Source organism: Barbus barbus, assembly GCF_936440315.1.
Source record: "Barbus barbus genome assembly, chromosome: 3".
NCBI lineage: Eukaryota > Metazoa > Chordata > Actinopteri > Cypriniformes > Cyprinidae > Barbus > Barbus barbus.
Genome location: NC_136731.1, coordinates 4,239,043 through 4,266,713, shown reverse-complemented (window position 1 = coordinate 4,266,713; position 27,671 = coordinate 4,239,043). Strand labels below are relative to the sequence as shown.

The 27,671-nt window shown below is 39.8% G+C and overlaps 1 protein-coding gene and 1 pseudogene across 2 annotated transcripts; one reads left to right on the top strand and one right to left on the bottom strand.

Annotated features, from left to right (window-relative positions):
- Positions 1–1,867: 1,867 nt before the first annotated feature.
- LOC306850712 (interferon-induced very large GTPase 1-like) lies at positions 1,868–13,891 on the bottom strand (annotated as a pseudogene). The gene is made up of 6 exons: positions 13,861–13,891; positions 13,366–13,694; positions 10,627–10,705; positions 9,928–10,539; positions 6,702–6,760; positions 1,868–6,510 (listed from the first exon to the last, which is right to left on the bottom strand). The product of its transcript is annotated as an interferon-induced very large GTPase 1-like (transcript).
- An 8,161-nt stretch (positions 13,892–22,052) lies between these two features.
- Positions 22,053–27,426, top strand: LOC306854459 (GTPase IMAP family member 8-like). Its single transcript, XM_079392485.1, has 3 exons — positions 22,053–22,224; positions 24,065–24,718; positions 24,835–27,426. The coding sequence occupies exons 1-3, from the start codon at positions 22,197–22,199 to the stop codon at positions 25,821–25,823; spliced, it is 1,671 nt and encodes a 556-aa protein (XP_079248611.1). The 5' UTR covers positions 22,053–22,196; the 3' UTR covers positions 25,824–27,426.
- The last annotated feature ends 245 nt before the right edge of the window (positions 27,427–27,671 follow it).

The window sequence follows — 27,671 nt, the reverse complement described above, 5'->3', positions numbered from 1 at the left end:
AACTTGACATCCGCAGGTTGTAAATCAAATTGCTTTTTAAAATTTCAAATCAAATTTACTTGTATAGCGGTTTTAACAATACAAAGTGTGTCAAAGAAGCGTTACAGTATTTGTATTTTTTGCTTAGTCTGTTTAATAAACATTTTATAATAATAGAAGATGATACAAGAGAATAGAAACAAAAAAATCTCCCAACCATACCCGCCACCCCAATACCAAATTTTACAAACTAAACAAACAACAAAATATATAAAAATAAAAAATACCTCATTATGAAGTGTATGGAAGTTTTCAGCAAAAGTTTGTTTACATGTTTTTCAAGGTTGAGTTTGATAGCTGATCTGTTGTTTTCCTCGCGTAGTCGAGGGGAATCTCCAGGGCTGCTGATTGGCTGCTGAAGTTGTCGTTGCGTGACGCGTTTCTAGGAAAGCCCTTCCGTGATAGGTTTCTTTGTGACGTGATGACGCTCTGGAAACCCTTAAGAGGTCTGTTTGACACAACTTAGCTTTGAAAGTCTCTTCAGTCAGAGGTTTGACAGCGTGTGTGAATTCTTGCCTGATGTTACGGCTGTGAGCGCTTTTGGAGCTCAATCAGAGACTAAGCCAAAGTTTTTAGAACAAGCAGCAAGCATCGAAGCCTTTGTGTCACAGACTGAATTCTGTCCACTCACTAGAGGCTTCTTCCAATCAAATTGTCCCTGTAGGGCTTCTTTTCCGTGCATACATTATCTAACACTCAAATCATCATGTGGAGAAACACCTCTAGAAGTTTGATTAAGACTTATGTAAAGTGTTATCACATGCTTACATGTTTATAATATCACCAAATCAGTTGTACCACTGATTTGTAATTAACATGACCATTCATACGAAACTAAATGTCATGAAAAATGCACATGCTTAGCACATGGCACCACAAAGAGGAAGGCCAAAAAGTTTGATTTCCTCTTTATAGTACCTAGACTCATGGGGTTTGTAGTCCAACTCATTTGTAGTCCTAAACAAGCCTAATATAGAGCTACTACCTCCACCCCATTACACATGTATGCAGGTGTCACACGCAACTTTTACTGTTATAGTGAATGGGATATATACAGAAAGTGTGCTCACTTTCGTCACTGAAGATGTCCATAACACTGTTTGAATGCAGCTGCCTATCAGCGGGTATCTAATTAAGAAAATCTGGTAACGTCACATATTTAGAATTTAAGTATCCACTTTGTACTGGTATTTTTTACTCTACTACATTGAGGAAAAGGGACCAGAATACTTCTTTCGCAATTCTTCTATAAACAACAGCGACAAGTTGTCTGCCCTCCTGCAGTTTTTCTTTCCTTTTCTCTTCGTTACAAGATCAAACCACTTTTCCTTTTGATAGGGGAGTGCTAATTTCTTGTTTTTACTGATGTAAAATTGAGTCTTGTTAAATGTTATTCCTACTGACAAGCATGTAATTATAACTTTGTCATTATAATATTAGGGATTATCAATATAAATATGTGGGCTCCCCCTCCATGAGGGCTCTTGTTACTTGTTAGTTCCACTATTATCCCCTGTCCAATGTCCCTGTGTAGACGCATACTCTCCAGCCACAGCAGCCAATCACCACTGCAAATTAACGCATACACATCATTTTTCATGACATTGGTTCAACTTTGCTTTTTGGACTGCAAAATTAAATTGCTCCAAAAAAAAAACAGGCCCCCCTCTGGTCTAGTGCCCTGGCCATATGTCCAGTAGGTCCATGCGTTAATCTGTCCCTGATTCTGTGAAGTGAAGTTTAGAGACTCAAACTCAGTTTTGTAAGGAACAAAAATTAATTGCAAACCGTGTTTTGAAAGTCAAAAATTTTTTTTTTCCTTGTTCAATTAAATGTATTTATCTAAACTGTCAAAAGCATCCTGTTTTGAGTATGTTCTCCATTCAACTGGGATCTCACCCTTCCCCTCAAATGTATAACTGTGATATTTTTCCAGATCTTTCTGGAATCTGCACACAAACCACTTCCAGTAAGGAAGTTCAGAGAGGTCAGGGGTGATGCTCCAGTCTGCATAAACTCCTCCTGCTGTTCTGTAATCTCTCCAGAGGACTGGCATATCTGACAAATTAGGGCAAAAAGATTTTATGCTGCTCGCTACTGCAGATGTGCATATGTCAGTACAAAAGTTTGTTGTTTCGCAGTGAAACCACCCTCTTAGTCCTGTAACACGATGGAAAGCAACACTGTGATCTCCATCATGGTTTTCTATGGTGTTGGTGCAGATGGCTTTACAGAACGGACATTGAACCCAACAGCACTGACAGAGGTGATCAATCAAAAGCTCATCTGGTCTGAATTTAAAGTCTAGCTTTAATGTCTCTGTGTTGAATCTACAGCTGATGTCAGACATTACATCAGTAAGTTCTTGTCTTATCACATCTTCTAGGAGGTTGAAATCATCAACATCATCATGTTTGACTCCACTGAGGTCTTTTTCGGAGAAGATCAGCTCATCTGAGAGCTGCTGTGTGAAACTCTTCAACCACAAACCAGCATCTCTTTTCACTTGAACATGTTCAGTAGATTGATGAGCTGCTTTCATGATCTTCTGCTGCAGGAGTTTAGTGTTCTCCTTCATCTTGGGTAAAACACTGGCACTGAACTGATCAGCGATGTACCGACTGACTTCATCTCTGATGAAACTCTCGAAGTGATCTCTGGGAGTTTCAATGTAGTTCATGTATTTGTCAAAATCCTCCTCTTCTGCCAGTGTCTTCAGGATGTGTTTCTCCAGATTTGATCTGTTTCCATTCAGTGATTCACAGTTTGATCTCATTTCATCTGCTAAATCTCTGGAAGTCTTCTTGTAGACGCTCTGCTCGATGGGCTCTTTGAGTTTCTGACAGATGATTTCACCAAAAATAGCAGCTGATGTTGCTCCATGACAGTATTTCTGGAAAATACTATAGAACTCATCTCTGCTCTTCTCCAAATATATAACAGGATCATTTCTCTCTCTGAACAATCCGAGTTGTTCAGTGATTGCTTTGTTTGCTCTCTTACAGAGTGAAAAAACCAAATTGAAGAAGAACTCTTTCTTGAACACATATTTAGCTGATTCTTCCTGATGTTCTGTTGTTCTCTTCCTGATGTAATCTGTGAGTTGTTGAATGTAGCTGATGTTGTATCCCATCTTTGAAATATTAAATGACTGAATCATTTTGTTTGTTTGCCCTGCAACATCTGTGACTAATGATCTTATCTGTGCTTCATCCTCTGGAGACAGAGTTTGAGCAAATCCATGTGTTTCTTTAACTCTTTGTGCAGACTTTATGAGAATAACATGTTCAGAGTAACTGAGCACAGGAAAAATATCATTATATTCACTGCTTTCTTTCCAGAGGTCAACAGGGAGAATTCCCCGATGAATGTCATTAAGATGTCTTCTCACATCTATCATTATGTTAATGTCTTTGATTGTAGGAGTGTGATCTTGGATGATCTTCTTCACACTCTGGTCCCAAAACAAATCAAACTCTTTCTTCAGTGTTTCTTCATCATTTGTTTTGTTTTTGAGTTTTAAGGCAAGTTCTTTGCCCTTTTCATGCAGAGTGTTTATATGATGTGTCCTCTGATCATCAATCTTTTTTTTCAGGTCTCGCTGCTGAAGAATCTCATTTAATTTTCTCTTCGTTTCACTCACAATGTTTTCCTGAAGCTCTTTGATTTTGAGGTCAAATGACGTTTCCCAGTGAATCAGTATATTTTTATCTTTCTCTTTTTCAAAGAAGTCTGACATTGATTTTTTCACTTCTTCACTTGTCTCCTTCAGTTCTTTTTGAAGATCATTTTCCTCAACCTCAAGAATTGCTTCATTTTCTATTTTGTTGTGTAGTTTGTTCTCAGTTTCCAGCATGGCACTGCGAAGCCTCCAGGACCATTTGCTGTATTCGGTCTCCAGTTTCCTGTAGGCTGCAACTTCCAGAGAATTTCTGAAGCTGAAAACGAATCCTTCATTCAGTAAAGCCTCCCAGAGATCTTTAATACGGTCTTTTAAGTCTATCAGCATCATTACAAACGATTTTGAGGCATGAGACATGATAGTTTCCTTTAGTTCTTGAATGTTTTCACAGTAGTTTGGGTTTGGTGGTGCCATGGGTGGACTGCCCTCCCAGAGATGAGCAAAATACTTCACATCATTATGAACATCAAATTTAATTATATCACTGAAATGTTCTGCATCATAGACTTCCTCTTTAGCAGCGAGTTTTGTCATTTCATCCAGTGTCTCCTGCAGTCGTTTCCTTCCCTCCATGTTTTTCTCTCCAGCTGTGATGTCTGACACGTTCTGATGCACAAACACACAGCTGGGATTCAGTCTGACCTTCTTCATCCTCAGGAAGGCCTGAACAACAATCTGAAGAATGTCCTGCATCTCAACTGGGTTTTCACCAAAAATATTGATCAATGTCATATTTCCCAGACCAACAACAAATGTGGCCAATTCATTGTCATGATGTCTTGTTGATCTTCCAGCCAGTTCTGCAGCACGAAGACCCTCAGTATCAACAACCAGAATATAGTCAAAGTTCAGTTGTGTTTTCATCTCGTCTGAGACTCTGACCAGCTGCATGAAAGCTCCTCTGGTGCACCGACCAGCACTGACGGCAAACTGGAGTCCAAACATGGCGTTCAGCATGGTGGATTTCCCAGAGCTCTGAAGCCCTAAAACTGACAGCACAAAGACTCTCTGGTCTCCCAGTTTCTGGATGAGTTCATCTAGAACAGCAGAGATCCAGATCACAGGAACATGAGCAGCGTCTCCATCCATCAGCTCCAGAGGAAATCCAGAGATCATCATCTCTGCTGCGAGACTCGGGAGAGAAGAGAAGTGAATCTGCAGGTCTTTCTTGTTCTTCTTCACAGACAAACATGATTCATAGATCTGACCGATCTCCCTCATGATTGAAGATCCTCAGATATTCTCTCATGTTTAGTTTGATCAGTGTTGCGACTCTTCTTCCGTTTTATAACTGCTGGCCTCTTTTCATCATATTTGTGATGAAGGTCAGAAATATACTGTGAGGTATGTGCATCCAGGAAAATTCCAAGCCATTTAAGAAAATACATCTTATTCTCAGCATGTGAGATCATTTCTTTAATAAATGACTGTATGAAAGTATTTACATTAACTTCATGCTGCTGTTCCCGGAGTCCTTTCATTTTGTCTCTTTGACTTTTTCCCATTTCTGTCTCATGCCCTCGAGGTCGATGTAGTTCTTTGTTCTTCTGACTCCACTGATGCCACAGTTTCCCCTGATGAGGCAGAAATGATTCTTTCATTTCTGTCAGACCCTTATTCTCCAGTAAACTCATTATCTGATGTGCTGCTTCTCTTCCTCTCCTGCAGTCTTCATCATCTTCCTCATCTACTCTGATATCTGATTGTTTGGACAGATCTTTAAGTCTGAAAATGGAAGATGATTGTGATAGACATTTATTTATAGCTCTTCTGAGTTCTTCAGATACGTCTGACTGATTTCTGCCTTTTATACCAATCTTGTATTTCTCTTTTTTCATTTCAATGACAGCAGATTCATCCTCTGTAAAAAGACAAATAAGTGGCTTTCTGTCTTTGTACAGGTTTTGTATTTTTGCTGCATGTCTGTCATTCCTGTCCAGTCGTGGTAGAAGAACAACATTGACTGAGGCCATTTCAGTGAGGATCTGCAGCTGTTTCTCATGGTTTCCTGCATCACCGTGTAGATTACAGAACGCAACACAGTCAGTGAATTTATCCGTGTTTTTCCCAGAAGGGCAGTACCAGGCGATCTCCACCACTCCATCCATCAGTTCTCTGGTTTTGCTGCTGCCCAGGCAGTTCCTGTGGAAGAACGTGTTGTGTTTCTCATTGATCAGACTGTTCATCAGCTCAGACTTGGATGAAGACACAGAGCCAAACCTGAAGAAAAACACCATTGGAGTTTCTGCCTTGTAAATCGGCTGGGTTTGACTGATGGTTTCTTTGTCTGTGTTTCTAGTCTTCCAGCTCTTCTTGATTTGTCTGAATGTCCAGAGAGGAAACTCAATCTGTTGTGTGAATGGATCAGGAACAAGCAGAGGCAGAGCGTACTGACACTGGGACAGTTTAGTCACCATCAGCTGCTTCAGGAAACCATCAGCACAATGAAACACAGCCATCTGAACATCCATTGGGTGAACAGGGTCTGACTGACTTGTTCCTTTTTTAAGAGCATCATCAAAAATATTACCCTCAACTTCTTTGTCTCTTTGTTGTCTGTGAGCTTCCTCAGTTTCAATGTGTGTGTGATTATTCTCCTCAGTTTTACTGTATCTTGCTCTGTAGTTCATCATCAGTAGTTTTTGTATGAAATTCTGAATCAGCTCCTCTTCAGCACAAGATTCACGAGACTGTAATGAATGTTTAGTTATCTGAAGAACATCTGCAGCTCTCAGTTTATTGTGGTGTCCGTCTTCAAGACAAAGTCTATGAAATAGCAGGTTTTTTCCCTAATGAATAAACAAATAACATTATATTTACATTGATACTTTGGTTTTAAATAATAAGCAGTGTGGTTGATTATTACATTTTTGTCATTAAACACATACTCCAGAAAGATAAAATTAGAATGTAGTTTTTAATTCTTATTATTATCTTTAAATGTTAACACAGGAAGTTCTTAAAATAACTAGGCACTCACTTTGTGTTGTTCTCCAGTCTCTGATGTTCCTGTGTCTTCCATTCTTGTCAGTGCATCATCTTAAAAAGCGGAAAATAAACAGTGTGAAATTTGTTTCAATACCCAGCCCTAGTAAAAATGTTAATATCATGTTATATTGTAGACTCAATATTGTCTATTCTTGCTCAATTTGTCCAATGACAATATTACAAAAGCCATTAGCAGAACTGTGCATCATGATTCAATGGTTCATAGAGAGAACCATTTACATCATTCCTGAATGAATCATCCGTTTGAAGGAATTGAATGAATGAATAATTTTCTCAGTAAGACATTCAGTGCCATCTACTGGCAGTTTTTGTTTCTTATTCATAGTATAACTTCATCAATAATAACACCCTAGCAACCACCCTGGGTAACCTAGCAACTACATAGCAACACCCTAGCAACCGACCTGGGTACCTTAGCAACCGCACAGCAACACCTTAGCAACCACCCCAGGTACCCTAGCAACCACATAGCAACACCCTAGCCACCAACCCGGGTACCTTAGCAACCACATAGCTACATCCCAAGTACCCTAGCAACCACCCCGGTTAGCCGAGCAACCGTCATCACTCCAAGTACCCTAGCAACCACATAGCAACACCCTAGCAACAATCCAGAGCACCGTAGCTATCACATAGCAACACCCTAGCAACCACCTAGACTACCCTAGCAACCACTCTGAGGTCCGTACCATCTATCTATCTAAAATCTGATTCTATCTGTCTGTCTTTCTATAATCTGACTCCATCTATCTCTGACAGACTGTATTGCCTTAAAGGAAAACACCATTTATTCCTTAGGATCCAAACAGGGATGAATTTAGAAGCCACCAAACACTTCCATGTTTTCCCTATTTAAAGACGGTTACATGAGTAGTTACACGAGTAAGTATGGTGACAAAAAATAAACATTAGCATAGTGGCGCCGCGCGCTAGAGCGATTAAGTGCACGCACTGAGACGGGAGAGGTACGTATCAGCGGTGGCGTTTTCCTTTAAGCTTGTAAAACTACTTCAAACTATTTCAGACTGAAAACCATCAAACTTAAAACTTTTTCAAACTTTTTCAAACGTTCTGGTCTGGCTTTCTCGAGCCAACTTAAAGTTTGTCTTGACAAACTTTTTTATCTAGTTATTATTATTATTAATTATTCTTTCAATTAATTAGTAGCAGGTGTTCAAAGTATAAAAGGAGCACATGCAACAAGGCTTTAAATAGGACTGTGCTCAAAAAATTGTGAAGCATTCCATGCTGATACGCGTACTGATATGGATGTTTCTGTACTGACACAGCATCAAATGCTCTGACCCAGTAAAAAAAGAAACACGAAACAGAAAAGACCAGTTAACAAATATTTTCTGTGCACCAAAGAGAGCCCACCCACACATGCTTTTGATTGGCTGTGATATTTGATTCTGTTGCGTCATGTTGTCGTGTCACATCTGTTGTGGACTGCCAAATTGTTTGTCACTGGAATCTTGTCACGTCGTGTGTAGTTAGGACACAGTATTAGTCTGACGCACAGACATGGACTAAGGCCTGGGACACACTAGATGTTTTTAAAACCATGGGAGACCACAGACCTGAAGACAGTTTCAAACGATTTTTAGCCTTATAATCCTCTGAATGCACACCTAAGGAATGCATCAAAAAACTTAGGTAGCTGACTTGCTGCATTATGAGGCAATGACAGTGTTTCTGCACAAAGGCACCTCACGAAACTGATTTCGGACAGGCTTCTGAGGCAGTGTAAAGGTTTAATGATCTACAACAAAACAGAACGAGTTTTGGCGATAACTAAACAATTATTTAATTACTACAATACTAATTTCTAGCTATAGAAATAACACCAAATATGCAAAAAGTTAATCAGAAATATACATTCACACACAAACTAACCACCAAACGCAACTTTCAGACGCCATGTTTATTTTTTAGCTCAACCGTCATAGAATGGAACGTACAGGATTATGGGATATCAAAGGTAGCGAAGGATACATCTACGTTGCCTTCAAAAATCGATCAGATGAAGGTATCTCATGAGACAGGAAGTGAAGCTAACTTTGGATTCGGACGCGCCTTGATGCCTTTCTACCTTGGAATGCTGCCTCCGAAGGCAGAATTGTTCCGTTTTCAGATGCAGGTCAGGGGTAGGCAACGACGGTCCAACATCACCAGGACGCTACGCTCCATATGACCTGTAAGCCAATTCTCAAATAACTGCTATGATGACTTTTGTTCTACAATTAAAAGATTGAAGAACTTATGCTGTCTAATCTATAAAGACTGTGTCTGTTCTCCGAATAGTGAGGCCAAAATATAAATTTAATGCAGGATCTAGAAAAAATCTGATTGTGATTAAACCAGACAATTTTTAAACAGTAAACAGTAGGTCACTCACACCCAAAACAGTTATTGTAAATGACGTGATCACAGATAATAATGTTGATGTATTCTGCTTGACTGAAAACTGGCTTAAACCAAATTATTATATCGTTCTAAACGAGTCCACTCCACCAAGCTATTCCCGATGTTACTCAGAAAACAGAATACAGGTTCTCATTCAAAATATTTCTACTTAATGTTACTCTGTCAGATATGCAAAATCTCTCCTATCTATTGCTCTGGAGAATTGTCGGAGATTTTAACATTCACGTTGATAATACAAATGATGCATTAGGACTTACGTTTACTGACCTAATAAACTCTTTTGGAGTCGAGCAAAACATCAATGGGCCAACTCATCGTTTTAATCATACGCTAGATTTAATTATATCACATGGAATTGATCTTACCGATATAGCTCATTGTCTACAGATACAGGAGAAAACCAATCAGCTGTGCCATGTGATAATGATGTCATTAGGTCAGACTGAGTTAGACCTATCTGACTGCGCCATCTAGAGTTTCATGCCCATTTTGCATGTCTCTCTCATCTAACAGACCTGCTTCCACTCATTAGCTCTTTAGTAGAGACTGCAAGAACTAAATAGTTCTTGAACTAAATTGAACAAAGGACTAAATTGGGTGTGTTTGATTAGGGAGACATACAAAATGTGTAGGGCAGGGGGTCCTCCAGGACCGGTTTGAAAACCACTGAGCTGTGTATCAGATGATTGTACATGTGTACAAATATATTTAGTAATTGACTGGTTATTGAATATTGAATTAAAATATCAAGAAAATAAATATGTTCCTACCCCTTTCACGTTTACTGTTTTTCAGGTCTTCTCTCTGTCTTAATGCAGTGTTGTACATCTCTCCAGTGTAACACTGCTGTTCATTCTCATCAAACAGACGCTCAATCTTGTTCATCAGTTCTCTCATCTCTGATTGGTTGTTCATCATCTTGTTGCAGGTGTGACATCTTCCTCCACATTTCTCCAGCAGTTGCTCCAGAACAGAGTTGTTCTTCAGATCATCTATTATAGTATCGCACTGATCTTCTCTCTCATAGACGAAGAGAATCATCACAAAATGAAAAATCTCGTCACCAAATACTTTCTGAAGCCATTCAAGACCAATCTTATCAGTATCTGTTAACTGACCCAATCGTACAACAAAGATGAAGACGTGGATTTCATTCACTAGTTTATCAATGAGATTATCCACATGTTCAGCCTCATGTAAATCAGTCATATTGATCACAGAAACATGATGTTCTGATATCTTCTTCTGTACAGGAATAATCCTGGATATTTCTGCACTTTCCACATCTGTCTGTTTTACTCCTAGTAGAAGGTTTTCATGTCCAAACTGGATGGCTGCAGAGTTTCCAGTTAATACAATGGTCATATTGGGAGGTATGATCTCTAAAATAAACATCAAAGTTCTGTTCTTAAACACATCAAACACTTCAACAATGAGTCTTATTATAAACAATATCGTTGCTATCTTACCCAGGCTGTCTGATGAATCGGTGTCACATCGTTCTTCAGGTTTAGATTTGCTTCCTTCTTTTCTAGACTGTCCATTATCCTAAAGAAAGATTAATTATCATAATCTAATGGTATATTTAGATTTTTTTTTTACATGTATCTATATACGTACAGTTTCTCTATAGTCTAATATTCTGGACAATTTCCTTTATACTTAAACTTTGCTCTTTGCAGAGTCTGTTTGGGTCTTTGTCTCTTTACTGACTTCCTTTTTAACTGGATCGGTGTCTTTATCGTAAAAGACTGAGCTTTTTTAGATTCAGTGAAATCATCTACCTCTACATTAGACCTGTGCTGAGTTTGGTTCATGTCTTTGCTGATCTCTCCTTTTGTCGCAGAAAGATGGTCTGTCTCTGCAAAAGTGTCCATGGTATCATCTAGATTTTAATTGGCCATTATGTCACTGTAAAGTAAACAACAACAAAAAAACAGATCAAGTCTTGCAACCACGGGATATGTTGATAGTATTCAGACATCTGGAGTCGAAGGATGAAGTTTGTAGCACTTACAATATTAAGAATACCAACCACATCTATTCAAACTATTACAGTTTTTAGTAATTCTATTACAGTTTTAAATTGCTTACAATTTCTGAAACTATGGCTCCTCTTCTCTACCCACAAAACATGCACACAATATGATTTCTATGAGTTCTTTTCAAACTGAATTTTAAAGAATAGTGACAAAGCTCTTTTTCCATGCAGGGATAGTTCAATATCAATTAGCTGAATTATTTATTAAATATATTTTAATAACCTTTTTTTTCGGTTACAAAGAAGCACAATGCACTTTGCAGATTTTAATGTAACTAAAAGAATACTGAATATAAAAGTAAAGATATTATTATTATTATTTAGTCATTTAGCAGACACTTTTATCCAAAGCGACTTACAAATAAGGACAAAAAAAAAATGTATAGCATTACACCCAAAAGTTTGTAGATGAAAAAATTATACATATTTCATACACATTATATGATCATTCATCGCTATTGCTAAGCATATTTTCGTTTCAGAAAACAAATTATCTAATAGTATGAAGAAAGATACAACCTTCATGATGATTTCCCTTAAAGAAAAGTGAAAGATGTGTCTGTGTAGAAGATCATATTAGAATCATGTGTATGTGAATAATGTTTAACTAGGAGTCAAAGTTCATTTTGATTTATAGACATTAAACAGTTACTATGAGCAGGGAAACTAAAAGACTGTTGATGTCTCTGTCTGTGCCATCTGTCCATCTCCAGAGTTCAAAATAGCAAATTATATTTCTCAGCTGGTCTCATTCTGTGATCCTTTCAATCACATTGCACATAAAAAAGTGAACACGTTGGTCACTTAAAGGAATATTCTGAGAAAATACACATTGAGTTCAAGTGACATCACTTGTGGCATAATATTAAATACCACACAAATTACTTTTAAACAAATATGTTTATATTAATTTAAATTACCGTGATCTGGGTGAGACAGAAGTGAACGGGGTTAATCCGTAAATGTTAGAACACTGTAATAACAACAACAATAATAATAAAACATATGCATGTAAACAAGATTTAATTGTGAAGAAAAAAAAACACTATGTGAAGTTTCTTGTAAAACTATGAAAGGACAAAAATTAATTTTAAAAGAAAAATCAATTAAGTGTGTATATGTCGCACATGCTATGTAAAAATCGGTCAAATGTCTCAGTGCTGTTGGTAAAATGGTTTCAATATCACAGCAGTTACTTAAATTATGAGAAAGATTGGCTTAAATGAAAAGCTTTCAAAAATGATGTGGTTACAGAATCCCAATGACTCTTTTGCCACTTTCCCTTAAATACCCAGACCAGAACAAATAAATCTTCAATTCTAAGTTGTAAAACACAGAAGACATTTCACCAGAGGCTTTGGGGGGTTTTCCACTGGGTTTTTCAGCGCCTGAGACATTGGCCGGAGAAAATCGTCACTGCCTGCATCATTGAACTTGTGGCACGAGACACAACAGACCGGCTAGATTTAAATAAGCACATCCAGCGAAGGATCGAACCAAACTGTTTTGAATGAGCGCTGATGTTACCTCAAATCTGTCCGGAATAGATCCAACTGAAGGCACTTGGATGATTGGAGCAGTCATCAGATACCTTTTCATTTTTGTCTATCGCTGACTTAGCAAGTTGCATTGAAGTGACCTAACAAACTACACTTTTTGTCAAGAGCAAGCAGTAGGCGGCCAACTTAATGGTATTAGTCAACCTCCATTCCTAATGGTCAGATTTTTTTTCTTCTCTCTAGTCATTCCTAAGAAGATCAGGCTGAGAGAACCAGACCCTGTAAGGCAGGACCCAAAGAGACACATTGGCAGTAGTTTCCACGCTGCCAGATGGTCTCCTAAGGGAACCAGTCTCTCGAGACTGGCCTCTGGTGTACTTAGATCTGCTAGCTCGGTGCCCTGAAGCGGAGGACCGGCAGGAGACGACCGACTTTCTATGACCAGGAGCTCTAGAGACCCCCGCAGGGGTGGCGAGCTTCTCAGCTCTGCTACACTTCGGAGTGGAAGAAACTGAGAGAAATGCTCGCTGGAGCCAGCTGCGCCCTGGAACTCTGGCAGGGTTGGCAGACTGGTCTCCCGAGGGCACTGGGAGAAGGCGGACACCCGCACAGCCCCAGAGAGGTCTGCCTTCGTAAGCCCCGGGCCACGCCCGCCAGGGCTTCTTAACCGATGACTTCTTAGACTTAAGAGCGGTCCGCAGATCCGGCTTAGCCTTAGAGGTCCCCGACTCAGAACGCTTGCCCCCATGACCCCACCTCGGTGGGGTGCGAATAGCCACGCGCTCTGTTTTGTGCCTCTCTGAAGAGGGGCTGACACGCGGTGAGGGCTGCTCCTGCCCAGCAGCCCCCTGAGCTAGAGATAGGCGAGGTAGAAACCGCTGACACGCCGCCGCTTGTCTACGAGCCTCCTGGTACCTGCTGACGACGTAATTGATGGCGTCGCCGAACAGGCCAGAAGGCGCAAGCGGGGCATCCACGAGGAAGACCCCATCTTCTCCTTCATGTCAGATAGGGACAACCACAGACAGCGTTTCTAGGGAGCTCAGAGATCAGCTTATATTTCAATCTAAATTGAGCCCCTATCCCTCATCCAGCTCTCTAAGTAGGTACGTCTTGGTGCGCCTGTAACACTGCCATGGTGTGCAGACACGCACCAGCCTGACCTGCAGCCGCGAGCCTTAGAGACAACGCCATGCAAGGGAACAGATAGCTCACGAGCGTCTGTTCCACTCGGGCATCACTCTCTGATATGAATGAGAAATGCACGCATCGCCTCGGCAACGCGCGCTGCAACAGCAAGCTCTCACTCAAAGGGGGAAGAACCGTACACGCGGGCTTCCCCGAGCGAGAGCGCTAAATCTGGGGAATGCAGGAGAAGATAGGGCGAACCCGTCTACAACACGTTCACCAGATCCATGTTGCGATCCCCGCAAACTCAGCAGCGGCGGGAATGCAGCGGGGAGAAGCACAATCAGCCCCTCTATTTTTTCTTCTCTCTCTTCTTTTCTTCTTTTTTTTAGAGCTGACTGCGCACCGTTCTCATTCATAATATGCTTGTGCAAACACTGCTTCATTAATGCATCCACCTCGGAGGAGGAAGACTGAAGGAAGGGAAGAAGATAGGGGCTCGCCTGTCTTCATTCCACACTAGTGATAGCTCACTTCAGAGAGCAAGCACAAAACAGGCAGTCAGCTCCCTCGAGAGCTGAATCTGCGTGCTCTGCTCTCAAGCAGACCACACACAGACTGCGTGTATCCCCAGCAGTGATATAACGTGTGCAGGGAGGAACACACAGCCCGTAATGCGATCTTCTATCGCCCAAGTGCTTGCACATATTGCTGGAGCCTAATTCAAGTGATTGTGCCAGGACAAACAACACTAAATAAGACTCACAACACAAATAGACAGACACACAGACAGAGTAGCGGTTGCTGAATGACAAAAAGCAAACGCCGGCTCCACCGCACGTGCTTTTATGCTTCCCGGTCGGTGACGTCACCCGCCTATGACGTCTCGCCCATCCATTGGACAGATTACACTCTGGTTCAGAGCGCGGTCACGCTGAAGACGTTCCCCTAGCGCTTTCAATGTCAGCCCCAAAGAGACATTACAAATGTTGTGTTTTGGGATGCACCAATGAACATAGGAGTCTCCATAGTCTCCCTCCATCCGAGCCGCTGAGGACACTGTGGTTAAATTTCATTTTCAAAGGAAATGTCCCAGAAGAAAACAGTCAAATCCCCTATATATATATATATATATATATATATATATATATATATATATACGAATGTCCGCTCTGCACAAAGTAAATATCTCGCATTTGTTTTCTAAATTGCCTTTCTGAAAGATCTTCTTGACACCTGCGTTCAGTTTCTCTAGCCACACCCAGGCCTGATTACTGCCTCACCTGTTCGCAATCAAGAAATCACTTAAATAGGACCTGCCTGACAAAGTGAAGTAGACCAAAAGATCCTCAAAAGCTACACATCATGTTGAGATCCAAAGAAATTCAAGAACAAATGAGAAAGAAAGTAATTGAGATCTATCAGTCTGGAAAAGGCTATAAAGTCATTTCTAAAGCTTTGGGACTCCAGTGAACCACAGTGAGAGCAATTATCCACAAATGGTGAAAACATGGAACAGTGGTGAACCTTCCCAGGAGTGGCTGGCCACTGCGCAAAGAGAACAAAAATAACAATTTACTCAATCATTCTTCTCCCCCGAGTTACGTGTTCCACCATTTTGGACAGTACCCAAGAATGTATTTGACATAATCAGCGTTTACATTTGGAGGGAATTTGCACGCGTGAACGGAAGCTACGTAATAAGCATTGTTTGCACTTAGACGAAAGCATGCATATGCATTGTGATACTCTCCAAAATGTCGGACAACGTAACTCGGGGGAGAAGAATGGCTGAGTAAATTGTTACTTTTGTTTTCTTTGATCAAAATGTTTTTTTTTCGTGGCGTCGCAGAACTGAAGTTGAACCACTGATGTCACATGGGCTGTATAAGCAATGTATTTACTACGTTTCTGGGCCTGGGAAAATTTGAGTTGCGTTGCTGTCTATGGAGGGTCTGAGAGCTCTCGGATTTCATCAAAAATATCTTAATTTGTGTTCCGAACATGAATGAAGATCTTACAGGTTTGGAACGACATGAGGTTGAGTAATTAATGACAGAATTTTCATTTTGGGTGAACTAACCCTTTAAGCCTTTTAATGCATCCGTTTTTCTCAAATGTTTACCTTCATTTTAGACCTAAAAAGCTGTTTATATGTAAACCTTGTGTGTCTTTGAGGGTATTCGCGCGATCAAATGCAAAAGATAACTTAGTAATCAGGTGTTGTTTGACAGGCTTTTAGTATGTGCACGCTTTATGTGTGCGTGCTCAGAAAAAGTGAATGTTATAACAGCACGTGAATGAAATTTTTAACTGGCAAGACTTTAAAGCACATAAACATAATGCACTTTTGTGACTGCAAATAAGTGCAGTGTCCAGTGAGTAACTCTATTGCTGTTTACACTGATGTGAATGTATGTGTCGTTGTACAGCTAAATTGATACAGCAGCGCCAGAACTGCAGCTGATAGAATGTGCGCTGCAGCACAATACTACGATATTTGTTCAGAAGCAGATTGCGAAGACATTTTAAAAGTTCACACTCAAAAATCATATCGCACACCCCTAGAGTGGCTCAAGAACTCCTTTTAATAGTTTTTAAAACTTAAATATCCAAGTCTTTTGGCATTAGATACCATTTTTTCCTGTCTTCAGCCAGCACAGCAACCTGCTGCTCCAAGAAACGTTCCACCATATCGTATAAAGAATTTCAACGAGTGGGTTCATCATGAATGAGTTTGTGGTTTGGAGAGGACAGATCTGACTGCTTTTTGGCCAGCTGTCATGAAAGTTTTGGTAATCTTGTGAAGGCAGAGAGTTTTTTTTGAACACTTGAACACTCCACAGCGCTGTGGAGACCCTCCTGTTTAACTCTAATGCCTTATTTACAGCAAGGTGGAGATTGTGTCTAAAACAAGGAAATTAAATACACTTATGAGTTTTTAACACAATATCAGAAGAGCAGACCTCTCACTGAAAACAAAACAAAAAAAACTGTGTGGATATGTGGTGTGCGAGAAGCATTTTAAGGATACAATGATAATAACAAAAGTAATTCATTTGACGTTTAACATTTACCATCATTTAATAAAAAAATTATATAATATTAACATTATAAAATCTTCATTTTAATGGTATCCCACGGGCAAAAAAAATGTTGTAGAAGATAAAAATTAAACATAAAAACATAATTCAGCCAGGTAAATCTTCAAGTGTAAAAGGTTCATGGGTGTAGGCTAGCCTACATGGCTTCAAAAACATATTCAATAAATATCATTCATTGTCTATTTCAGTGTGCAGTGGCTTTTTCAACATAGTCTAATGCTCTTTTCACATTGGCTAATTAAATGTTCTCTAATCCAACATGCTACATTTCTTAATTAGGGTAATGAAATTAACATTTGACTGCTATTCAGCCAACAGCTAGAGCCCAGAGACTAGTAAAATGGGGGGAGAACCTGCACCAGCATCACTGACAGATTAAGATGAGATGGCCACAATGCCAATATTAAAATCCAACAGGGAAAATAATAAGTGTTGCTCTTTTATTTGTAGTAAATAAACATGACAAATTAATTGTGAATAATTTGTATTTATTTAACAGCTGTGGTGGTGATTACAGGATAGATATCTCGCACTACTCTTCCATCTGCTATCCTTCCATTAGTAATCAGATTAATTTGGGAAGGTGCGATGATTGGAATATGTGTGTCATCAATGCATTCAACCACACTGGAAATCCTAAAGGAAATTCTAATTACTAGGTTACTTCCAGAGATCGCAGCAAGATGTTATCAAGTGAAAGTGAACATCATTTAAAAGTGGTACTCCTCAAATAAATATGCTTGTGGATATGGCAAAATCAAATAACTCCCTACAAATTAATGCAGCCTCCTCACTGACAGGATCCCATGCCATTTTTGTCACATTTACAGTGTCTGCATGATGAAAATTAAAGTGGCGCGGTCAGAAAAAATCTTGTTTCCATTTGCATTGTTAAATACTACCCTCTGTAGTATTGTTAGATAATTTTTATTACCCCACTGGCAGATCATTTTACTTGTTTCAGAAGAAAGAATCAGAATGAGCTTTATTGGCCAAGTATGTTTACACATACAAGGAATTTGTTGTAGTGACAGAAGCTCCACAGTGCAACAGAAAGACAGCAACAAGACAGGACACAGATAATAAAAGAATAATATACTAATATCCAAATAGGCAATGTACAAAACAGCAAAAACACAATATATAATATAGACAACTATGTATGTACAGGTCAAGTATGTGCAAATTAGAAATGAGAAAATAAAAATAAAATAAGTGAGTGTGGTGAATGGATAATGTATTATAGTTGTGTGTTGCACGTTTATTGTTGAGTGTTCATGAGATGGATTGCCTGAGGGAAGAAACTGTTCCTGTGTCTGGTCGTTCTGGTGCACAGTGCTCTGTAGCGTCGACAAGATGGTAACAGTTCAAAGAGGGAGTGTGCTGGATGTGAGGGGTCCAGAGTGATTTTACCAGCCCTTTTCCTCACTCTGGATGAGTACAGTTCTTGGAGAGTGGGGAGGGTTGTACCAGTGATTCGCTCAGCAGTCCGGATTACCCTCTGTAGTCTTCTGAGGTCAGATTTGGTAGCTGAGCTGAACCAGACAGTTATTGAAATGCAGAGGATGGATTCAATGATGGCAGAGTAGAACTGTTTCAGCAGCTCCTGTGGCAGGCTGAACTTCCTCAGCTCGCGAAGAAAGTACAACCTCTGCTGGGCCTTCCTGACAATGGAGTCAATGTGAATGTCCCACTTCAGGTCCTGGGAGATGGTGGTGCCCAGGAATCTGAATGACTCCACTGCAGTCACAGTGCTGTTCATGATGGTGAGTGGGGGGAGAGCAGGGGGGTTTCTCCTGAAGTCCACAATCATCTCCACAGTTTTGAGCGCGTTAAGCTCCAGGTTGTTAAGACTGCACCAGACAGACCGCTCCTTAACCTCCTGTCTGTAAGCAGACTTTTCGCCGTCCTGGATAAGGCCAATCTATGTGGTGTCTTCTGCAAACTTCAGGAGCTTGACAGAGGGGTCTTTAGAGGTGCAGTCGTTGGTGTAGAGGGAGAAGAGCAGTGGGGAGAGAACGCGGCCCTGAGGAGCTCCAGTGCTGATGGTACGAGTGCTGAATGTGGATTTACCAAGCTTTACTAACTGCTGCCTATCTGTCAGGAAGCTGTTGATCCACTGACAGACGGAGAGCTTAGTTTATTCTGAAGGGTTTCCGTGATTATGGTGTTAAAAGCGGAGCTGAAGTCCACAAACAGGATCCTCACATAAGTCCCTGGTCTGTCGAGATGCTGCAGGATGAAGTGCAGTCCCATGTTGACAGCATCATCCACAGACCCGTTTGCTCTGTAGGCAAACTGCAGGAGGTCCAGTGATGTCCTTCAGATAAGCCAAAACCAGTCTTTCAAATGATTTCATGGCTACAGACGTTAGAGCCACAGGTCTATAGTCATTAAGTCCAGTAATTTTGGATTTCTTTGGAACGGGGAGGATGGTGGAGCGTTTGAAGCATGAGGGGACTTCACACAGCTCCAGTGATCTATTAAAGATCTGTGTGAAGATTGGGGCCAGCTGATCAGTACAGGTTTTTAGGCAGGCTGGTGACACACCATCTGGACCAGGTGCTTTCCTTCTTTTGTTCTTCCTGAAGACCTGGCACACATCTTCTTCGCTGATTTGAATTGTAGGTGTGGGGGAGAGGGGGGTTGCTGGAGGTGTTAATGGTTGTGTGGAGAGGTGTTCATGGGGGGTGTGGGGTGATTTTTCAAAACGACAATAAAACTCATTCAAGTCGTCTGCCAGGTGTTGATTCTCCAGAGCGCTGAGGGATGGTGACTTGTTACTGGTGATATCCTTCATTCCTTTCCACACTGAAGCAGGATCACTGGAAGATAATTTTTTCCTGAGCTTGTCAGAATAATTCCTTTTTGCCACTCTGATCTCCTTTTCCAGTGTGTATTTGGCCTGTTTGTACAAGACTTTATCCCCCTTTCTGTAAGCATATTCTTTAGTCTGACGGAGCTGTCTGAGTTTTGCAGTGAACAATGGTTTGTCATTGTTGTAGATTAGATGAGTCCTGTTAGGAATGCACATATCCTCACAGAAACTGATATAAGATGTTACAGTCTCTGTGAGCTCGCCCAGATCGGTGGCAGCAGCTTCAAAAACAGACCAATCAGTCAGGTCGAAACAGGCTTGTAAATCCTGCTCTGTTTCGTTAGTCCATCTTTTAACAGATCTTAATACAGGCTTTGCAGATTTAAGTTTCTGCCTGTAGGATGGAATAAGATGAGCCAAACAGTGATCAGAGAGTCCTAAATCTGCTCGTGGAACCGAGTGATATGCGTCCTTTATTGTTGTGTAACAGTGATCCAATATATTACTGTCTCTGGTGGGACATGTGATGTGCTGTCTGTATTTTGGCAGTTCACGGGAGAGATTTGCTTTATTAAAGTCCCCGAGAATGATTAAAACAGAGTCCGGGTGTTGTTGCTCACTCTCTGTGATCATATCAGCGAGTTTCTGTAAAGCTGTGCTCACGTGCGCTTGCGGTGGAATGTAGACACTCACGAGAATGAACGAGCAGAACTCCCGCGGCGAATAGAACGGCTTGCAGTTAATGAAGAGAGTTTCTAGATCTGAACAGCACATCTTCTTTAACACAGTTACATCTGTACACCACCTCTCATTGATGTAAAGCACGTCCCACCGCCGCGCGATTTCCCCGTTGATTCTGTGTCCCGATCTGCTCTGATCAGCTGGTAATTAGGCAGATGAATCGCGCTGTCCGGTATGTCGCCATTTAGCCAGGTTTCCATGAAACACAGAGCAGCAGAGTTAGAAAAATCCTTGTTTGTCCGGGAGAGCAGAATGAGTTCGTCTGTTTTGTTGGGTAGAGAGCGGAGATTCGCCAGATGGATGTTAGGCAACTCCATTCGAAATCCGCGCTGACGAAGCTTCACGCCTGCTGTAGCGTTTGACCAGAGCTACGGCTCCGCCAACTACAATGTCCAGCAAAACATCCGAATAGTAAAAATCCAGTAAAAGATTTTGTGGTGTGTTCTGCCGAATGTTCAGTAGGTCATCCCTGGTAAAACTGATCGTATCTGAAAATCAAAAAACAGGAAAAACAAACAAAAACAGTACAACAGTACAAACACTGAAGAGCAACGCACAATAGCTGCCATCAGCTGCGCCATCTTGGTTTCCTTGATTTAGTAAATATTGTATTATATTTTTTATATTGAAAATGCATCTCGATTTAAGAATTTTTAGATATTTATTGGTTACTTAAAATGAGGAAAAAATCTCAGCAATTAAAGCATTTTTGCAACATGAATAAATTAATGAATTATTTAAACATCGCTTTCACTTTAAAAAGGGGGAGGAGACCGAAAGAAACTCCCAACCAGGTTAGGTTAGGTTAGGTAGGGTTAGGTTAGGTAAGTTACTATGGTAACTTACAAGAGGTTTAGTTTTGTCTTTTTCTGGAACCAAAAACCCTGAGTTTCTCTTCTCTGGGGTTAGCAGAGTTTCCATCAAAACCCGCTTTCTGGAATAAATGCCTTGGATTTATATGGCTGTCTACCATTCACTTGAGATTCCTGCAGCGTGCTTTCAGAGTTTCTCTGAAACCCTCCACCTTCCCCAGCTCCACCTGTATAGATTTGCTACGGGTTATTTTATATGCTATTTGTGCAGTATGTCTTAAATACTCACGGCAGATCTGTTCCACCAAGACCTAATACATTATCATTGTCATGTCCATCACCATGCTAAAATGCTCTGAGAGTTGTAATGATTTAAATAGTTTTAATACAGTTCTTAATGTCAATTTGGAGGAGAGCATGAAAAATGTTGTCATTAGGCAATTTTGAAAACCACCATACACCATACGTTTATTAATTTAGCCTGGAGATGATTTATATTTAGGGCATGATAAGAGCAATGACCTCTTATAAGTCAAAAGATCAAGGGAATTTTGGTTTCTCAGTTCATCACCCCTTTAACAGCGAAATCTGATGTAAATTGAAATATATTAAACAGATGATCAAGTAATTGCATTTTCATTATGTGTTCATCTCATGCTGTTCATTTGTCAGGCTCTGATCATGTTTGTTCTCTGTTTGAATGCAGGCTCCTCCTCAAACAGGTATAAGGAAGAACAGGTAAAAAAAAGGGGAGGAGCAATTCCAAAGTGGAAGTAAAGCTAAACTCAACAGCTGCTGTTCTTAACACGGTCCATTTAAAGAGTGTGATTTATTAATGTTTTGTACTTGCTTGAAGCATTATTCTTGTGATCTGTCTGGTGTCTCATTCAAAATAGATGGCGGAGGAGCCTTATGCATCTGAAAGTAAGAAATATATTCACATAGATTTAAAGACTGTATGTTTCTGTTGCCAAGTTTCAGTTTTTGCTTTATTTGCTTCATCATGTAACCTTCATACAATTATGTGTTCTTAGTCTTAAAGGTCTTTCAAAAAAAAAAACAATCACAGACGAATGATGGTGTTTTACACCAAATACAAAAGTGATATCCTTCGGACTCAAGGAAAACAAATTCAGTTTTCACAGTAACACCGACCACACCTTTAAGCTGCTGCCGCCTGACTGCCAGAAAAACAAGCAGAACAGGTTTAGCATACAGCATTATATTTATTAGCAAAAAGGTAATAAATATAATGAGATGTCTGAGGGGAAGAAAATGTGTTGCAAGTAGATTATCACTGAAAAGAATATATGTGGCACTTATACGATCAGTTGTAGTTTATGGTAGCAGAGTATTTGGATCAGCAGCTAAAGCTCTCTACAGTCCAGGCACAGGTTTGAGAATATGTTGTGGCACTTTCAAAATAAAACCAGCGTCAGCCATTCAGGTAGAAATGGAAGAACTGCCAGTAGAGTTAAGAAGGAAGCAGTTGATGGCAAACTATTTGGCTGGTTTACAAGGGCATAATAATTCACATCCCACTAAAGCAGTATTAAAGCAGTAAAAATTAAAGGAGAGTTTTGGTTGGATTGGAAATGATACAGCTAAAGAATTAGAAGTGTTTAATTTGAGGATAAATTACACAGCAGTTTATCCAGAGATTGCTCCATGGAAGATAGGTTGGCCTGAGGTAGACTGGTTTGTGTTAAAAAAAAGAGTGTTTAATAATTGGGTAGTGGACAAATATAATGAATATATCCAGATTTATACCGATGGTGCTAAGAACCCAGAGACAGAAATAAGAGGATTGGGGGGTGGTGATAACAGATAAAGGAATAGAAATCAATAGAAGAACATCTAATAAATTAGGGGGGTTATACAGTGGAAATGTTGGCAATGTGGGTGGAAAAGACAGGACAGGCCAAAGTTTTTATATGCTCAGATTCGTCATCAGCAAGTCCAAGTCTATTTCCTTGTGTCCTTCTAAATTTGTTCTTTCAAGGCAGCCTGGCAAGACTGAGAACACAAGTTTGTTCTTTGAGTTCTTGGAATTGAGAAACAGCCATTCTGGTCACTACAGATGCTATGGCTTCGAGACAATAGCGGACTGTGTACAACTCACACAGGGTGGAATCTATGCTAATACAGCTGTGTCCGGCAACATGTCTGTGATACAGTGTTTTAGACACTGCTTATGATTAATGGGGGTTAAAAAAAAAAGGAGCAGGTGGTCAGTGCCGATAACCTACTGGGCAGCGCACTGACACAATACAGTGCCTTGTGCTATGGACGTCCCGTGTTCGAATCCCGACTCGAGGCCCTTTCCTGATCCCACCCCCCTCTCTCTCCCACTTCACTTCCTGTCAATTCTGATCTGTCCTGTTGCAAAAAATGCCAAAAAATAAATCTTAAAAAAAAAAAAGGAGCAGGTGGATTTTTATCTTGTAGGGTGATACATATTTATGTTCAAACTCCATGTAAACTGAATTTAGCATAATAGGTACCCTTTAATATTTGAAATCAGTTTTTCCGTGCAAGTGAGACAAGAACTGCTACAGAAATCTGTGTAATTTCACAGATCTGGTTTTTGTTTAATAAAAATGTTGAGACTGTAGTAATGTTTAATTTATGTTGACATCTCACTAAATAATTAAGGCATCATTAACAACAAATACATTTTTTAATTATTTAATCAGTTTAACTCTGATTTAAGATTAAGAAATTAGTTTGACATATTACACTCCATATATCCTGTCTCTTTCAGAGATGTCAGCGATCAGCTCCAGTCCAGATGATCAAGTGATCCGGATTCTTCTGATGGGCAGGAAGGGTTCTGGGAAAAGCTCATCTGGAAACACCATACTGGGAAAAAAACAGATTAAAGCCAAAAAACATAAGAAGAAACATAAAGCTGAAGTTTATGAGGAAGAAACTCAGATCGGTGGGAAGCAGATTGCTGTGATTGATTGTCCAGATCTACTGGATCCAGATCTGAATAAAGAGCAGCAGAAGATGATAAAAAAGCAGCTGGTCTCTCGATGTTCAGCAGGTCTCAGTGCAGTTCTGCTCACCGTTCCTCTAGAGGAACCTGTGCAAAATGAGGAAGAGATTCTGTATTATATTAAGTGTTTATTTGGTCCTGAAGTTCAGAAATACATGATGGTACTTTTCACACATGGAGATGAACTGGAGGACGATGAGAACATTGATGAACACCTAAAACGCAAAGATCATGAGAATCTCCAGCAATTAGTGACAGAATGCAAGGGAAAATTGCACTGTTTCAATAACAGAAGTAAATCAGACGATCAGAAACAAGAACTACTGCGCAAGATTGAAAGAATGATGGTGGAGAATGGAGGGAAATTTATCATGAAACAAATGAGAAGATCAAGTATGGAAGTTCCTGATGCCATTTGTAAGTGTCTTTTGCATGCCGCCATTATAAATGACTTCAAAAACACAAACATATGGCAATTTGTTCACCAAGTGTAAGTAGCTTATATGTTGACTCACTGATCTTTACTGTTGTAGTTTCAGGAGAATCTCCAGCTGAAGATCAAGATGAGACTGATGTAATTCCTGAGAAGAAAGAGCAGATCAGGCTGGTTCTGCTTGGAAAAACCGGAGCTGGGAAAAGTGCCACTGGAAACACCATCATCGGCAGAAACGTGTTTGAATCTTCAGCCAGCTCAACCTCTCAGACCAAACAGTGTCAGTCAGAAACTACAGTGAGGTTTGGTAGAGAAATATCAGTGTTTGACACACCTGGACTTTATGATACTAAACTCAGTGAAGATCAGATTAAAACTGAAATAGGGAAATGCATGACATTCACTTGTCCAGGACCACATGGTTTTCTCATTGTGATTACAGTGGGTCGATTCACTGAGGAGGAGAAAAATACAATAAAGAAACTTAAAGAAGTGTTTGGAGAACATATGGAAAAATATTCCATGATCGTCTTCACTCATAAAAAACAGTTACAGAAGAAAAAGCAAACCATTGAGCAATATATAGAAGAAGGTGATCCAGCTCTTAAAGAACTTGTAGAGAGTTGTGGAAACCGAGTCTTCTGTCTGGAGAACGAGTCTGCCAGTTTCCCACAGTTCAAAGACCTGATCGGTAAAGTTGAGACAATGGTGGCAGAAAATGGCCACTTTTCAAATGAGATGTTTGAGGAAGCAGAGAAATGCATTCAGGAGATTCAGAAGCAGAAACTCGATGAGAAACAAAAGCAGTTCAAACAATCAGAATGGCAGAAAATATACTGGCGTTTAGCAGAGCAGTCACGACGTGAGGCTAAGAAATCTTTTTCTGACTCATTCATGGCAGAGCTTCTTATGCATCCACATGTAAAAGGATCAGATGTACGCAGAGCACTGGAGATGGTGACCCTTGAGGAGAAAGAGAGCACCATAAAGGAAGCTGAGAGCAAAGGATTCAGACATGCAGTGGCTGTTCAACTTGCAATCACTGCCACACGGAAACTAGCAAAACAGAAAATGTGTACAATTCAGTGAAAAACTCAATGAGACAGAAGACAAGTTTGGCCTAAATGATCTTTGTGTCCACATCTGTAACATTTCCTATCCACTGTTTCATCTTTTTTTTCTCTGCAGGTCTGTTTCTGGCCTATCCTTTATATCCTTTCTCATTTTTGTCTGTCTTTGACTCGGTTAGCTGCACCGTATCAGGTTTCAGCGACATGACTGACATCTGCTCTTCAATTCTCTCACTCAGTTCTACTAAGACTCTGATCTTCCTCTAATAATTTCCGACAGATGTAATCTGATGTATATTTGCGAAGAACCTGGTTACTTGTGTCTGCTTGATACCCAGTCTTTGGCAGCTTGCCGCATGTGAGTAGCAAATTGTTGTATCATCTCTTGTTTATAGTCAACTTGGCGGGTGAATGCTGCATCGACTTGGGCCATGAAATAGGAGTTCAAAGCGGTCACTACAGTGTCATAGTCAGTAACATCTCCCGTGTTTTCCAGGGTTGAAAAGATATCTTGTACATCTGGTCCTGCGAAGTGTAGCATATGGTGTGAAACCGTATACTTGAATCAACTGTATATGCTTTTGTGTGTGTGTGTGCACATTTGCTGTAAAGCTGGTGTTTGATTGACAGTGATTCTGAACACAATTAAAGGCCAGATATTTGAAAGTCTAGATGATTTAATGATGTTTTCTGTTATTCATTCTGATGAGTATTGGTGAATCTGCTTACAAACAATCCTGTAAATCTCTTTTCCTACACACAGGGATGAAAACATGTCTGCAATCGCATCGTGCTACTATTTGAATTAATATTTATGACCCTGGACCACAAAACCAGTCTTAAGTCGCTGGGGTATATTTGTAGCAATAGCCAAAAATACATTGTATGGGTCAAAATTATTGATTTCTCTTTTTTTATGCCAAAAATCATTAGGATATTAAGTAAAGATCATGTTCCATGAAGAAATTTGGTAAATTTCCTCACTGTAAATATATCAAAACTTGATTTTTGATTAGTAATATGCATTGCAAAGAACTTCATTTGAACAACTTTAAAGGTGATTTTCTCAAAAATTTGATTTTTTTGCACCCTCAGATTCCAGATTTTCAAATAGTTGTATCTCAGCCAAATATTGTCCGACCCTAACAAACCACACATCAATGCAAAGCTTATTCATTTAGCTTTCAGATGATATATACATCTCAATTTCAGAAAATTGACCCTTATGACTGGGTTTGTGGTCCAGGGTCACATTTGTATTTGAATATTACTTTTAATTGGATTATCATTTGAATCATATTTAATAAATTCACTTGCAATGTAAGGGAAATCTTTAACTTCATAAAGGTGCACACAGTACTAGCGATGTTACTGGGATCTTGGACAATATACTGACATCTGCAGTAGGGCTGGGCGATATGAGCAAAAAATCATATCTCGGTATTTCTTCACTGATTTGCGGTATACGGTATATATCTCGGTATTTTCTACGCTTTTGTATTTGGATTAAACAAATATGTAACCATAGGCATATATTATGTTAAAATCACATTACATTCTAAGATTGTAACATTGCAATATAAAAATAACGCTTTTAAAGCAGAAGTTAAATTTACTAAACTAAAAATTAAAATAATAAAAAAGCACAGACTAATTGAGTAAAAAGGCTGTTTTGATTACCCCATTACAGTCACTTTACAGTTAGTGCTATCATACAAATACACTTACTTGTAGGTTTAAAATTCTACATGTCACATTTATTGTTTATTAACTACAAATATTTCAGTAAAATTTATATTTTAGTCAGTTGTTGCGCTCCTATTTCATTGCAGGTCTGTTTGGCATGCATGAGCGTGGCGGTGCTCGT

Coding starts and splice junctions, on each gene's coding strand:
- LOC306854459 (XM_079392485.1), top strand. CDS start 22,197: ATGGCGGAGGAGCCTTATGCATCTGAAA. Junction 22,225..24,064: donor GGAGCCTTATGCATCTGAAA/GTAAGAAATATA, acceptor TGTCTCTTTCAG/AGATGTCAGCGATCAGCTCC. Junction 24,719..24,834: donor GGAAGTTCCTGATGCCATTT/GTAAGTGTCTTT, acceptor TTACTGTTGTAG/TTTCAGGAGAATCTCCAGCT.